This window comes from Periplaneta americana, chromosome 9 (assembly GCF_040183065.1).
Source record: "Periplaneta americana isolate PAMFEO1 chromosome 9, P.americana_PAMFEO1_priV1, whole genome shotgun sequence".
Taxonomy (NCBI): Eukaryota; Metazoa; Arthropoda; class Insecta; order Blattodea; family Blattidae; genus Periplaneta; species Periplaneta americana.
The window spans coordinates 155245355-155260529 of NC_091125.1; the positions used below are offsets into that span (position 1 = coordinate 155245355).

General features: G+C 37.9%; 1 protein-coding gene across 6 annotated transcripts in view; it reads left to right on the forward strand.

Annotated features, from left to right (window-relative positions):
• Positions 1–15175, forward strand: part of LOC138706642 (serine/threonine-protein phosphatase 4 regulatory subunit 1-like) — a 439770-nt gene that overhangs the window by 324682 nt on the left and 99913 nt on the right. For all 6 annotated transcript variants that reach the window (XM_069836179.1, XM_069836180.1, XM_069836181.1 and 3 more), the window contains one exon: positions 1251–1357. In XM_069836179.1, the coding sequence (XP_069692280.1) occupies positions 1251–1357 (107 nt within the window). The remainder of the gene's footprint in view (positions 1–1250; positions 1358–15175) is intronic.

The following is a 15175-nucleotide window of genomic DNA, read 5'->3' on the forward strand; positions in this document are numbered from 1 at the left end:
GTTTCATAGAAAGGACTTTACCGACAAACCTTCTACTCCCCCTACTAATTGGTTGTCATAAATAAATATTTTTCTTACGGTGACGGAAATCTTGTCTTCTCCTATCAGTAACCAATCACAACCCTTGTTCAGAAGAATTGACAGTCTCTCGTCAAGTCCACGTGGAGGCAGAGTTGCTGCATCTTTTCCGAATTACAAGAATCCCGTCAGTCTAATTTCAGGGTCACCAGGATTATGGCAACTGTGCAATGTTGGGACGAGGGGACAGGATGGAATTGTCAGAGGTGTTTGTGTAGGAAGTCATAAATCTGTAAGTGGGTGTTCAAAGGAGCCACCGAACTGCACTCCTTGAAATAAAATAAGGTATACTTTGTAAAATCAGCTGGCTACTAAGTGGAAACAGCGAAATAAAATGGCAACAGTGTATTGTTTCTATGATAGTTTGTCTTATGGGTATGCATGTTAGGAATGATTTTATGTTCTAGAACTTGTAGAACCCTGTATTTATTAATTTCACAAGTACTGTACAAGATGAAAAATATAAAACCTTCATTGATACCCTACAACATTTCAAATACGAGAAGAAAGTAAAATTAAGCACAAAATATATCATATCAAATAAGTCAGAACGAACATATATATTTTATCCTTCAATATCCCACGGAACATACCTAACTCACTAGGTAACAATAAAGAGAACTACAGGCTATGTGCGCTTTCGAGTAAAAATTTAAACGATTCTCGGTTCTGCGACTGTTCCAGGCGGGCTTAGTTCTCTCGTCAACATGGTTGATCCCGGTCGGGGCAAGTTATCTGGTTGAGGTTTTTTTTCCAGGGTTTTCCCTCAACCCAATATGAGCAAATGCTGGGTAACTGTCGGTGATGGACCTCCGACTCATTTCACCGGCATTATCACCTTCATTTCATTCAGACGCTAAACTACCAGAGATGTTGATAAAGCGTCGTAAAATAACCTAATAGACATGGTTGAGCGCCCTTCGAAGGAAACGCCTTTGAGTGCGGATCTTCGAACGAATACAAGCTAGAGAATAATTTTCATTGCAGTACACGGTTATGTTACAATGGATCCCGCATTATACCACTGAACTATCAATTCTTTCCACTTATTTTGACGTCTTAGTGTTACCAGTGCATTGTCTTTTTCTGAATACTCGGGGGTAATGGCAGTGTTATGTTTCTTCTCTTGCATTATGCTTTATTTATCCCATTGGTTTTCTGTGTTGTTGCAGGCAGATGGTGGGGCGCTTGGTGCTGGAGACCCTGCGCGCCGTGGCAGACGATCCAGCAGACGTTGCAAGCGTCATGGCCATAGTCAACAAGGTTGCCGACGACCCCGGTAGGTATTTTCATTTTAACTTTATACTTGCAAAAGATCAACAAAATAATGTAAATGACACTCGGGAGGAAATTAAACGCAGAATAAATATGGGAAATGCCTGTTATTATTCGGTTGAGAAGCTTTTGTCATCTAATCTGCCGTCAAAAAATCTGAAAGTTAGAATTTATAAAACAGTTATATTACCGATTGTTCTGTATGCTTGTGAAACTTGGACTCTCACTATGAGAGAGGAACAGAAAGTGAGGGTTTTTGAGAATAAGGTTCTTAGGAAAATATTTGGGGCTAAGAGGGATGAAGTTACAGGGGAATGGAGAAAGTTACACAACGCAGAGCTGCACGCATTGTATTCTTCACCTGACATAATTAGGAACATTAAATCCAGACGTTTGAGATGGGCAGGGCATGTAGCACGTATGGGCGAATCCAGAAATGCATATAGAGTGTTAGTTGGGAGGCCAGAGGGGAAAAGACCTCTGGGGAGGCAGAGACGTAGATGGGAAGATAATATTAAAATGGATTTGAGGGAGGTGGGATATGATGGTAGGGACTGGATTAATCTTGCTCAGGATAGGGACCAATGGCGGGCTTATGTGAGGGCGGCAATGAACCTCCGGGTTCCTTAAAAGCCAGTAAGTAAGTACTTGCAAAAGACATTGGGTGCTATGCATAGACATTTCGCTAGCCCGCGCTACGAGCGTGCTAAACTAGCTCCGGCTGTCGAGTGATTACTTGTACAGGATTCATATCATGTCGCTAACACTGGTTTATGAATATGAAAAACTTAGTTCGCTGATCATCCACCGGAAGCCCGTGCTAAGAATGTCTATGAATATGGCTCCGAGTGTGTAACCGTTAATCTGTGCAGAATAGTTATGTGATTACTGATTAGAGTACGACCAGCGCCACTCGCCTCAAGTTTTGCTCAACTTCTACTCTGAAAAGATGATAGTGTTCAAGAAAATTAACATAATTATAAGCAAAATTATTGTACTTAGAGGTGTCTGAATTCTTGAAATTTTATGAGAATGCAAGCACCAGTCCTGATGGAGGTTCTATACAGGTGTGGTTTCTATATTTTGTCAAGAATTGTGTAGGGTCTGCCGACATTGGTTTAGCAGCTCAACTGTTCCACGTTTTGTACATGGTGTTCCATTTTAATGTAGTGTTTTTGGTGACCTTGTTTCAGTTGAAGCTGTGCTTAAATGTCTTTGTTAATAGTAGCAGAATAGCAATGCTTCATTGTACCGAAACCAGATGAGAAAGACTTAGAAATAAAATTTGGCAAAATTAGCCTAACAGTGATCAGAAAGAAAATATGCTGAATACCTACTGTTCTCCAACCAGGAGATCAACCGTGAAAGGAATGTGCTTACTATTGCGTCATCTGTGGAGCGAAGTAGATAGATAATATTTACCCGGTACAACGTCAGTTTAAAAATCATGCGCTCTCCTGCATATGTTATTTTCTGTATGGATAGATTAAAAGACCAGGAGATTAACAATGATCTAATTTTGTAACTAGGCTAGTATCAATATGTGTGTATCAATGTTATTGTTTGTACTGTGAGAACTAGCCAATAGAGATACGAGTACCCACGTGTGTGACCTTATGACATCAACATTCATTCACAGCATTACCCCGCTTCGTCTCAGTCCCCAAAGACTTTCTCGTGATTGGAGTACAGTATAAATCGCATACACTTCCAACAATCAAAGCTTCTGAAAAACAAGTACCCATATTAAAATCGCAACGAGATTAGATATCCCTGAATCACGTCCGGATACATATGAAGAGTCCACTGCAAGAATGAATTTGGAATACATTTTGCAGGAGAAACAATTGAAAGTTTGAAATGCTTAGCGCTCAAAGCTGTGATTTTCCGATCATTACTTGACCAACGACTATCAGTGTTAATGCCATGTAACTCTGTATGCTCCTATATGTCTTAAGCTAGGGATTGACATTCTTGGTTCATTGTCGACAAGAAAGTGACATCCATCATTCTTGCAGTGGACTCTTCATATAATGTATTTGTTGAAATATAAACTAACATTTTCGGATTTCATTTAATGACACTGGAAGTACTTGAGAAGGTGATGCAACGCGTGTCAGAATGTGCCTTTCTTGTTGTAAGAATTAGCGTTGCGGTTGCGAAAATGGTGTTGAATAATGCTTGTTGCGTGGGAGGGTGGATGCACATTGTTTGTGCGGTGCAAGCTTTCTGAGTCTTTATTTATAGACGAGCCGCACGTGTCCACTGCAGCATTCCAGCACACGTGGTGTGGCACGTGGCACGGCTCGCCTTAGCAGGAAATGAACCCACGCCCCCCGTCTATATATAACCTGTCTTGTTTCATTCACCAAGGCGCGGCCTCTATGCACCCGACTGCAAGATGCAGTTCTCGGCCCGCGTGAAGGGCTGGGATCTGACTGACACTTAAGACTAGCAACTTAGAATTGCATCTATTTTTCGCGCTTTCTTTCATAAAATAATTAGTGGTGTTTGCAATAAACACCCCTTGAATTAAATTCATAAAATAACATTTTTTTTTTAAATGCGACTACAATCAAAATTCTTGTAAGAATTTTAGACGGGAGTCCATCACAATTAGCGTGGCTTAGGGCCGAATTCATAGTCAACACTTATCGTAAGGAAACACTTAAGCAATTGCTTATAATAATTTCCAATTCATAAATCCCACTAAAGTGAACATTTATTCAAATAAGGTAGCTTGTCAGCTTACTCAAGTGTTTCCTCATGTGCATTGAAATCAGCTGATTCGGTATACAATAGATGATGATTATGATTTAATGTAATTTATTGAGTTCTGTAATTAAAATGAAAATGAGTTTCGGCAAGCAGAATATATATCAGAGAAATGGAAAACCCTTTAGAGATGTATAATGATCAACAATTTAAGAGGAGATACCGTTTCGACAAGAACACTGTTGTGAATATTCTGGCGTCTCTCATTTCAATTCACAATACAACCATGAGGCTTACCGATTTCCTCACTGCTGAAAGTACTGGTTGCGTTGAGATTTTAATGTTACAGCAGCATTTCAGGTAGATTTAAGTGGCATTTTTTTTTTCGAAAAGTATTCACGTTCCAAAGAAGTGTAATTTGCATTTTTGTTTGTATTCTACCCAAGGAATAAGCTGTTAAAATTTGCGTAATTATACCACTTCCACTTCGTTTAGCATAAAAATAACTGAAAAAGAAATTAAAATAATTTACTTACAGGAATATTTCCGGAGTTTGCATTAAACTCAACTGCAATTTTGTATCATGTCAATTTTTTCTTTTGGAGAGAACAATTAATTTTTTTTTCCGACGATATCTCCATATTTCATAACTAGTTATCTTAGCTCACTTCTTTCTTTTCTGTAAAATGCTTTCTGGACATTTCTGTATAATTTTTAACAATTTGAAGGTGCTGGAAAACAATTGAATGTAGGAAAGCGCTCACGTCTGGCCGTGTTGTCATATTTCTTTCGATGTCAAGGGAATGCTCAGGGCATATGAATGAGTAGCGTCTCTGCAATATGATCTGAAATAAGTGCTAAGGAAATGCTCATTACTTAAGTGTTTCCTCATTTTATAAGTGACGACTATGAATTCGACCCTTACCTAATTGGTCATCATGTTGCAAAGTCGTGATTAATACAATTCAGTGCTAAAAAAAGACACTGGACACACGTAAAGCTTCGGTATGAGAGAAAATATTACTGTCTTATTGGGAATCGAAGCTGCTACTTCTGGCTTTGCACCTAAGAAGCTTCCGATAGAGAACTGAAGAAATGTAACTACAGTGACCGTTGAACACGAAAGCAGCTGCGTGGAACACTTTACATACAGAATATCTCGTAGCATGGGATCTACTACTTCGGTGGATAAGAAACGCAAAAATATTGAAAAATGTTCGTATACAATTTTGTCGCATGTGTCTTTGTTGTCGAGTTAAAGCCAACTGAACTGTATATAAACGCTCTCTCGACCTGTTTACAAGATATGCTATGACTGGCCTTCATCTTCTCCAAATCTAAATCCATTATAATTATACTTGTGGACTACATAAAAACATTGTTCATTCACAGCCGCCTTTTGATTCGTATAAACGAGGTTCTAATGTAATATATTTTGAATAAGAACATTCTATGTGGCGTTCCTTTCTAGAGTTGGGTGGATTATAATGTTTTTTGAAAGGATGCTGTAGTCTAAGTTACGACAACTGCAGACTTACTTTTAGGTTGAAGTGGCCATTTTGAGCACTTCCTGCAACGGTAAGCAACTCCACTTTATTGTCGTACAAATATGACTAACTTGGAACTGAAATCAAATGCTACAAATGTTTATATATGCACATTTTGCATTGGTTTTGTCTCTCCTGTAGGTTTCACGTTACGAAACATACTGTATAGGGATACGATCTCGTGAATGAGTCAATTTCACAAAGTTACTGAAAGTTGCAATACATTGCAGCTTGTGTACTTGATGGTATTTTTTGGTGAAAAATTAGTAAATTAAAAAAAATCTTTAAAATACTCTGTGATATGTGTGGAATGCATAGCATAACATTTTGTGGATATTTGTGCCCTTATCGGATGTTAGTCGCCATTTTTAAACTTCCTTTCTTTAAAAATGAGTAAATTAAAAAAAAAAATCTTTAAAATACCCTTTGATATGTGTGGAATGCATTGCATAACATTTGTGGGTATTTGTGCCCTTATTGGATGTTGAGACGTCATTTTTAAACTTCCTGCGCTATGCATTTTTAAATCACACGCCCGCTTTTATCGGTTTCAAGTAACTTCATTTTTTTGCTACATTTTTAGACAAAAATAGATATAATTTCTGAACTATTAAAGATACATTCATGAAATTTAGAACACACATTCTTTAGACTATTAGGAAACATTTCTCTGTAACAGAATTTTGTTAATTGATTTCATTTAAAAAATACGTCCGTTTGTTTGCAAGAAAGGAAATCAGAAAATTGTTATTAAATTTTAATTGTTTATTTTACAAACATAGGGGTTAATATCAAAATTCTGTTACTGACAGTTTGTAGAACATACTTTTGCAAATACATTGCAAAAACTGTTTGAATCTATCTTTAAAAACGGTTTAGATATATCGCGTTTAGTACAATCCTGCATTGGGTACTTTTTTTTTTTTTTTTTTCAAATTTGGGCCCCCGAATAATTTTTTTTTTCAAAATGTTTTTATTTGGTTGAGTTGCCACAGCTATGAGCTCTGTACATACAAAAAATTAATATTTTACACCAAATAGGAAAAAAAGTTTTAAAAAATGCCATCCTCTCCCCTTAAAGCGAATTATCAATATATAGTTTCGCAATAGACTACAGGGGCTTCTAGATTTTATGAAAATTTATTGATACATATTGTCACAATTGATGCATTACTTGTTTTCCTGTCTTTCTGAAGGATATCGTGTATGGTGTGCATTGCTGGTTGATGTTGAAGTTAAAGCGCGCTTTCAGTCCACTGTTACGAGCCCAGTTTGGCAACTTAAAATTTCTACGTTGCCGACAAATATTGCGTTGAACCTCCTTAACAAGAACTTATGATATTGGTACTTACATGTGACGTAGAAAACCATTCTTTACGCATAATTACAGAACCCTGATGAGAAATACATCAGTTTCGACCGCGTTCTCATTCATATTTGATTACACCGTTATTAGTTCGACTTCGCAGACAAGTTGAAACTGATGTGTAGTGAAGAAGACTGCCAACATTTTTTTAATGTAATAGACTAAGGTGTGTTGAGTCCATTTTTTTTAATATATTAGCGTGGTGCGGATTCATTAAAATGCTGCGTTTTGATTGGTAACCTTCCTTTCATTCTCCTTTGAATCAAGGTTTACTCGTAGAAAATGATTTATACGTTACACGTAAATTACTTTTGTGCGAGATCGTGCGTATTTGCTTGTTTTCCGCACAGAACCAATACGCGGTAAGTGTGAAATTCCACATTCAATATTCCCAACGTAACACACATAACAATTTCCCTCTTCTTACCGCTGAAGCGCCATATTCATTTTACTGCTTTAGGCTTTTAACATATTTTTAGAGACGTTTAACATAGTAATAATTATAAATTAGAAACTTACCACTGCAATTTCACCTAAAAATTGCACTGTTAATTACTGTTTTTAAATATTTGAAAAAATTAAGTGAAGTCTACTAGCCTACTCCACAAAAGTTATTGCATTCCTGATGCAAGTAACATTAAGGAAGCCGTGAAAAAACCAACAAGATTCCAGATGCCGATGTTATTACTGCAGTATGTTATATAAATAATATTGTTAAAATATTAAAATGGAAAATAAATCATTACATAACCGTACCGTTTGTTTTAAGTTCGCATTTATAGACTAGGGGGAAAAAGACAGACGTATATCACGGCCTGCTGGAGTATAGTAAACACAGAAAACATTTTAGAGCAACAATGTTGAAGATAGATATTTTGGTATTCCAAAGTTGCCGTCATTAAACAGAAACCAAGATGGAGATTTCATTGCAACAAATTAGAAATTCCTCTTTCAGGTATGTAACAAACGATCTTCGCACAAAATAATGTACGATACACGAGCGGTATGTTTGTTTTCATGTTCTCGGAAATTAAAAAAGCTGAACTACGTTTCGCTTTTGCAATCTTATCCTCGAACATGAAAATGTCAACATACCGCTCTTGTAACGCATATTACTAGTAAAAGGCGTAGAATATGTAGAAAACGTAAATGTGTAAAAAAAACTAAAATAGAAAACCGTGGTTTTTGGTATATAATTAAACTAGGTAATTTTTATGTTATTAATATACAACAGAAAATTAGTTTTACATAGTTTCCTACGCCACGTAAATTACTAGTAAATTACACAAAACATAAGTTAATTACCTTGCCAACCCCGCTCGTAGCAAAAGGTATTGGAAACTGTTACAGCCACCCTGTCGATATCAGAGTGCTTTACCATGGTGGACGATACGCTGTCATCCTTTCATAGTAACTTCTTTGTTGCATTCTTGACTATATTTCACTATCCTTTCAGTTTTTAATCCGATTCCCATGTCTTCATTCGTTCATTTACGTGTATTCGAATTCTTCTCATTGGAATATGACTCCTAAGAACTTGAGGCACTGGAGGTACGTCAATCTCGCAGACGTCTTTTCATCTGGAAGAGGGGTTTGCAACACAGAGTGTGCGCCATTATTCTGTGAAATTAGAAACAAAAGAGGAGCGTCTGTCGCTTGGACGCGGTTCAAGAAATGAAGTGAAAATCCGTTGGGCGAGCGCCGAGTCCTCGGAATGCAGCGCGAAGATTGTGGGGAGGGCAACGGAAGTCGGAATATCCTGCCTGTTGGGAAGGGTGTCTGACTATCTTACCTTGCGAAGTTCCGGGGTGGCATCCCTTGCAGCTGTCTATTGATAGAAACCAAAACGTTTCAACCCCTGTTGCCAACCATCTGCACTGCTCTACAGCTGCCCCTGTCTCGGTATTGTGGTCTGGGTTATATTTAGTGTGTCCTTCCCCAGGTCACGATATTTGTAATACTGCAAGTGGTTGTCGACAGTTGCGACTTCATGGAACCTGGAGGCTCCCTTCATTGAACTCGTGTTGCAGATAGCGGTCCTTGACATGGCAGATGGTGTTGCGTACTAAATCTGTCATTCGTCTTTCTTACCTGAGGACAATTCATGGTTAATAGAAAATTAGTCTGCGATCATGCCTTAGGTGCGTAATCTTGTTTATTGTGCGAAATGTAACGAGAGAGAGAGAGAGGGAGAGAGTATTTGGAACTGTAGGACAAATTTATTGCATATTGACTAAGTGTCAACTCAAACAGTAGTAGTGCATAAAATACTTCTACTACAAGAATCTAATCTAAATATAACTTAAAAATATATACGAATTGGCGGTGCCGGAAGAAATTTTTCTCCAGTAATAGGTAGTCCTATATACGAATTCTTTTGTAAAATTAACCTATGTCTATTCAATACGGAAATTGAAAGGCGGAAATGGAGCTTAAGGGTACGCTGAAGTGAAATTTGAAATTTGATTTTTTTTTTCATCTCGCGTGAAAATTAGGTTTTAAATTGAAATTGTTTTACTATTGGTTTCAATACTTATGATATAGAAAGCTTGCAAGTTAAATGAATGCGGTTGTCGTCGCTTACTGAAACACGTGACCATGCAGCGTGGCTACGTTCAGGAAACCTTCGTCGCAACATTATTCACAGTAATTTTTAAGGTTCACACAGCAATTTCGTTTACAAACAAGAAACAATGCTAAAGAATTGCACATATTGAATATTTCGAAATTATTAGGTGACACCTCTTACGTCAGCGGTCATCAAAACACTGCACGCTCGGACTAGCGTCCCTTACCCGCAGACAAGACACAGCCCTAGGGTGCAATCGTCGCTGCTGGCGGGTATGCTGTCTCTCTATCCCTTTTGCACGACGTAGCACCCTTAACCCATTTCAGCGAGTGCTGACGACCACTGTCTTTAAGTCTTGGGTAGCAATACGCTCATTCCATTGAGGGATACTTTCACAAAACTCGTTACTTGAAGAAGCATTTTTCTTCAGGAGGAACGTTTTTTTTAACAATACACCTATATTGTGAACAAGTTTATTTTTCCAAAAATTGTTACATTTGGCACCTTAAATTGGAATAGATTATGGTATTTCGAAAAGTATTTTTATCATATATCATTGAAAAAAATTAACCAACTTAGCAAATTTTCACAAAAAGTGTTACCTTTCTATTCTTGTTAGCTATAAGCTATGTACTATCCAGTATAGTAAGCGCAAAGTGTCTGTCATTTTAATACAAACATATTGTTCAGGTGCGTATGTGGAACCCTCTGCAAAATGTCTCAAATCACATATAGACTTTCAATAGTTTTTTGGGTTTTTCCTTTTATACACATTTCTAATAATGTATCCATTGCCGTATTCCGCCACAACTTGAGGTTATGTCCAATTTCTGAGGAACATTACCACTTCTGAAGAGAAATTAAAATGTTGGGGGTGGAGGGGGGGGTGCTATTTAAAATACGAAATGGGAAATACCTGTTATTATTCGGTTGAGAAGTTTTTGTCATCTAGTCTGCTGTCAAAAAATCTGAAAGTTAGAATTTATAAAACAGTTATATTACCGGTTGTTCTGTATGGTTGTGAAACGTGGACTCTGACTTTGAGAGAGGAACAGAGGTTAAGGTGTTTGAGAGTAAGGTGCTTAGGAAATTATTTGGGGCTAAGAGGGATGAAGTTGCAGTAGAATGGAGAAAGTTACACAACGCAGAACTGCATGCATTGTATTATTCACCTGATATAATTAGGAACATTAAATCCAGACGTTTGAGATGCGCAGGGTACGTATGGGCGAATGCAGAATTGCATATAGAATGTTAGTTAGGAGGTCGGAGGAAAAAATACCTTTATCGAGGCCGAGACGTGGATAGGAGGATAATATTAAAATGGATTTGAGGGAGTGGAGTATGATTGTAGAGACTGGATTAACCTCGCTCAGGATAGGGACCGATGGTGGGCTTATGTAAGGGCGGCAGTGGAACTCTGGGTTCCTTAAAAGTCATAAGTAAAATGTAGAGACGTAAAATGCTGTAGTTCTTTGAGGGGGGGGGGGGCTGAAATATGCAGAAGAGCTGGGGGCATTCTACCATGTTCTGAAAACATCTAATGCTTGAAGGCAAGCGAAGTGGTGATGATTAAAGCGGCTGTGTCCAGGGTACGGGCTCGACGGTTCGAATCTCGACACGATCAGTTATGTTTAATATTTTTAATCATGTTAGTTGCTTCTAATTTTGAGAACTGTACCGGAACGTGTGTGTGACTTACTTGTGTACCCAGGAAAGTGTACGCCGGGGATCCGCCATAATCTAGTTTCCTCGTAAAATGAGAGCACTGTATCATAAAAACCAGAAACATGAGTATACAGTAGTAATATGTTTTCAAATTAATAAAACTTGTATCACACTGCTGTGCGACAACCTGCCCCGTGAACATCCGTGTATGCCTTATCACCGTTTATTTAATCTTGACCCACCCCATGAAAATCCTCAGGCGAGGTAGTGCAGTGCTTCAGGACTTCCTGACCTCCGCAGACGTCCCCGGCCGTGGGGCAGAGTTCGCCTTAGTGCAGAGACCAGCTCAGCCCTGACCAGAAAGCCTGAATGGTTCTTGTATACATAACAAGCACGCAAAGCGTAACCTTATCTGCAGAAATTAATATTACACAACAGATTAAAATTTATCGTTAACGTATATTGAGAAATGAGAGTATGTTTTAGTCACAATAAAAGTGGCCTGAAGTGAGGACACAGGGGTTTAAATTCCGGCGCCGAAATGTTGAGTCACTGCCACAGGTTATAGCTATAGTACAGTGGTCGTCAGCACTCGCTGAAATGTGCAGTGGGTACGCGGTGTCGTCCCGTGTGCACTGTCGTGCAACAGGGAGAGATAGAGAGCATACCCGCTATCAGCTACGAGAGCACTAAAGTGCACTGCGTTTTCCGCGGGTAAGGGAGGCTAGCCTCAGCGTGCTCTGTGCTGACGACCCCTGCTATAGTATAATCAGAAAGACAGCATAATAAAAATGAAGTGTACCTCGTGTAGCTAGGAATGAAAGGAAACGGAAGTGCTTCAAAACTTACGAGTTGTGATGAGGCAACTAGGCCAGGAGATAATGGGGTAGAGTGGCCAGTTCCTTTCCCGCTCCAATGCATACATCGCCGATTAGCTACATATTCCAGTAATCAGACTTGAGATGCATAGAAACAATTGTTTTTCCTCTGACATATCGTCAAGTGAGATGTACTGCCTGATAATAGATATACCAGTTAATTTAAGCAATATTCAACAGAAGTATATCTAGCTTCGTAAATGGGCCCTCCTCCTCTGCAACTTCCAATTTTGGATTTTTTTTCCGCCGAAATTTTCATCTACGGTATAGAGAACCACACTCACTCCGTCATTATGAATTGTTTAAGGCGTCATACGCTCATTAAAAATTTACATTATATGAAAGGACTTCATATAATCTTTTAAGCAACAGAAGCAAAAGTTATTTTTTATTTATTTTTTTATATATAAATTTCGCCCAAGTTCCCGCCTTAAAAGTAATATTGACAGCTCCAGATGGAAACAGCAAGATTTTATAGAAGTTTGGAAACAGCAAGATTTTATAGAAGTTTACCTTGCTCATAAATTATAGTAGAGAAATGAAATGCCGCTACTCTCATTTAACGACCCTTTCAATTCTAACGATTATTCACCGTCGCAATTCGACGTGGATGATAACTTGCTGGTAGATTTTGGTGTCGCGGATAACAGTTCGACAAATGAACTGCGAGACCGTAATTTAACACGGGCATGTTGGCTAGGGATGAAGATTTAGGAGATTTGCATGACGCGACGTGCTGTTAAAAATGAGGTGTGTACAGGAGTCGAGAGCAATAGTAAGAATATTGGAGGTCCTGTTGAAGTAGTGTATGTTTTTTTTTTTTATCTCAACGTGTGTTACAACTTAATGTAGGTGAATCGTAGGAAGAGTTAGGGGAAAATTTTCACATTATACTGTTTTTAAAGTTCTCCGGACTTATCAGTATGTTATTCTGTTCTGTTAAACCATTCAAAACTAGGGAACTCTATTGTAGACATTCAATGTGTATTATTATTCTCAACATCAATATTAATTTCTTTTGATTTGCTTTGCTTTTGCAACCATTGCCAACATTATTAACATCCGCTAGTAGACTGTGATATGACCAACGTTGGAATTGGAAAGTATACTTCTTTCTTCGCGAGAGGGGTTCGATTTTTGGGTAGAAACATTGTAAAGAGGAAGGAATAGTGCATACTTCCAATACATTCATTGCTTCAGATACAGTTTATGCTAATTATACCTACATTATTGTGATGATAGAATTTTCCCGAAAGTAGCTGTAACATTGTTTACAGTCGTAATGTTAGGCTCTAATCGCGACAGTATTGATATTTTTCATTTGTACTTCACATACAATAACAAATATTACACACAAACCGAAGGCCTACCCATGGGATCACCCATTTCCAGCATACTAGCAGAAATATTCTTACATCACATAGAACAGACATACATACTAAACAAAGACAACAACAAACACGCAGACAACATCATATATTGGCACAGATACGTAGATGACATACTAATACTATACAAAGGAAACAAAAGACAGATCCAAAACCTACATCAACACATAAGCAAAATACACTACACATTAGAAATTGAAAACAACAAGTTTATAAATTTTCTAGACATCACAATAACAAAAGTAGACAACAAACACACATTCAAAGTATATAGAAAACCCACAACAACAACAACACACATACACAACACACCCAACTGCCCCACACAACACAAACAAGCTGCATTCCGAACAATGGTATACAGACTACTCAACATACCAATGAACCAACAAGATTACAACGAAGAACTAAACACAATCAAATACATAGCACAAGAAAACGGATACAACCCCAACATAATAGACAATATAATACGTAAGACAAAACAAAACCACAAAAAATAGAAGAATACAACACAAACACAAGAACACAAAAAATACATCACACTAACATAGGAAAACAAAAACACACATAAAATTACAACCTCATTCAAGAAATTAAACTATAACATCGCATACAGAACAAATAACACTCTACAAAAACATCTCAACACACAAACAACACAAACAAACAAATACAACCACACATGCGTATACAAACTCAAATGTAACACCTGCAACAACTTCTACATAGGACAGACAGGCAGATCATTTCAAACACGTTACAAAGAACACATCACAGCCATAACAAAATTACAAAACACCTCCACATATGCAGAACACATCACAAATGCCAACCACACCTGCAGAGACATCAACACAGACATGGAAATACTGCACATCCAACCAAAAAGCCAGAAACTCAACACACTAGAACAATATGAAATATACAGACACACGAAAACACACCCCAACGATATTCTCAACACACAACTTAGTTTCAAAACACATACACTCTTTGACTCTACACTACGAACGCACCCTCACAGGAAACAAAAGGCGCCAACACCAACAACGACCAGTTCAGAAGATGATCCAAAATAGGTCGAAACATGTTAACAAGGTACGTTAAAATTTAACACAAGAAAGACTTATCATTACATATTCCGTTTTCATTTGTGTTGTATTTTTAGTCCAGGCAAAATACTCTCTTTTTTTTGCAAAGTACAGCTTCTCTTATTCTACCATTGTTCAATTCTAGCATGATATTGCCTCAGTGTAAGCGGAAGGCAGTGTAAGACACTTCACGTATTGCTTTGTTCACCAATATAATTCCTAATTACTAGGAACCTCAAATCAAAACATTTGAGATTGGCAGGGCATGTAGTACGTATGAGTGAATCCAGAAATGCATATAGTGTGTTAAGACCTGGGGGGGGGGGGGTAAAGACCTTTGGAGAGATGTAGATGAGAAGATAATATTAAAGTGGATTTGAGGGATGTAGGATATGATAATAGGAAGTGGATTAATCTTGCTCAGGATATGTGAGAGCTGCAAAGAACTACCGGTTCTGTGAAAGCCTCGTAAGTAAAACATTTCATCAATATTTTCTTACAATGTGATAGTGCAATATTTGGCAATTTTTCTCTACTGCTAATGCAATAATTGGTTTTAGCAACAGTGATTTCTCCCACATATTCAGGGTGGACTGT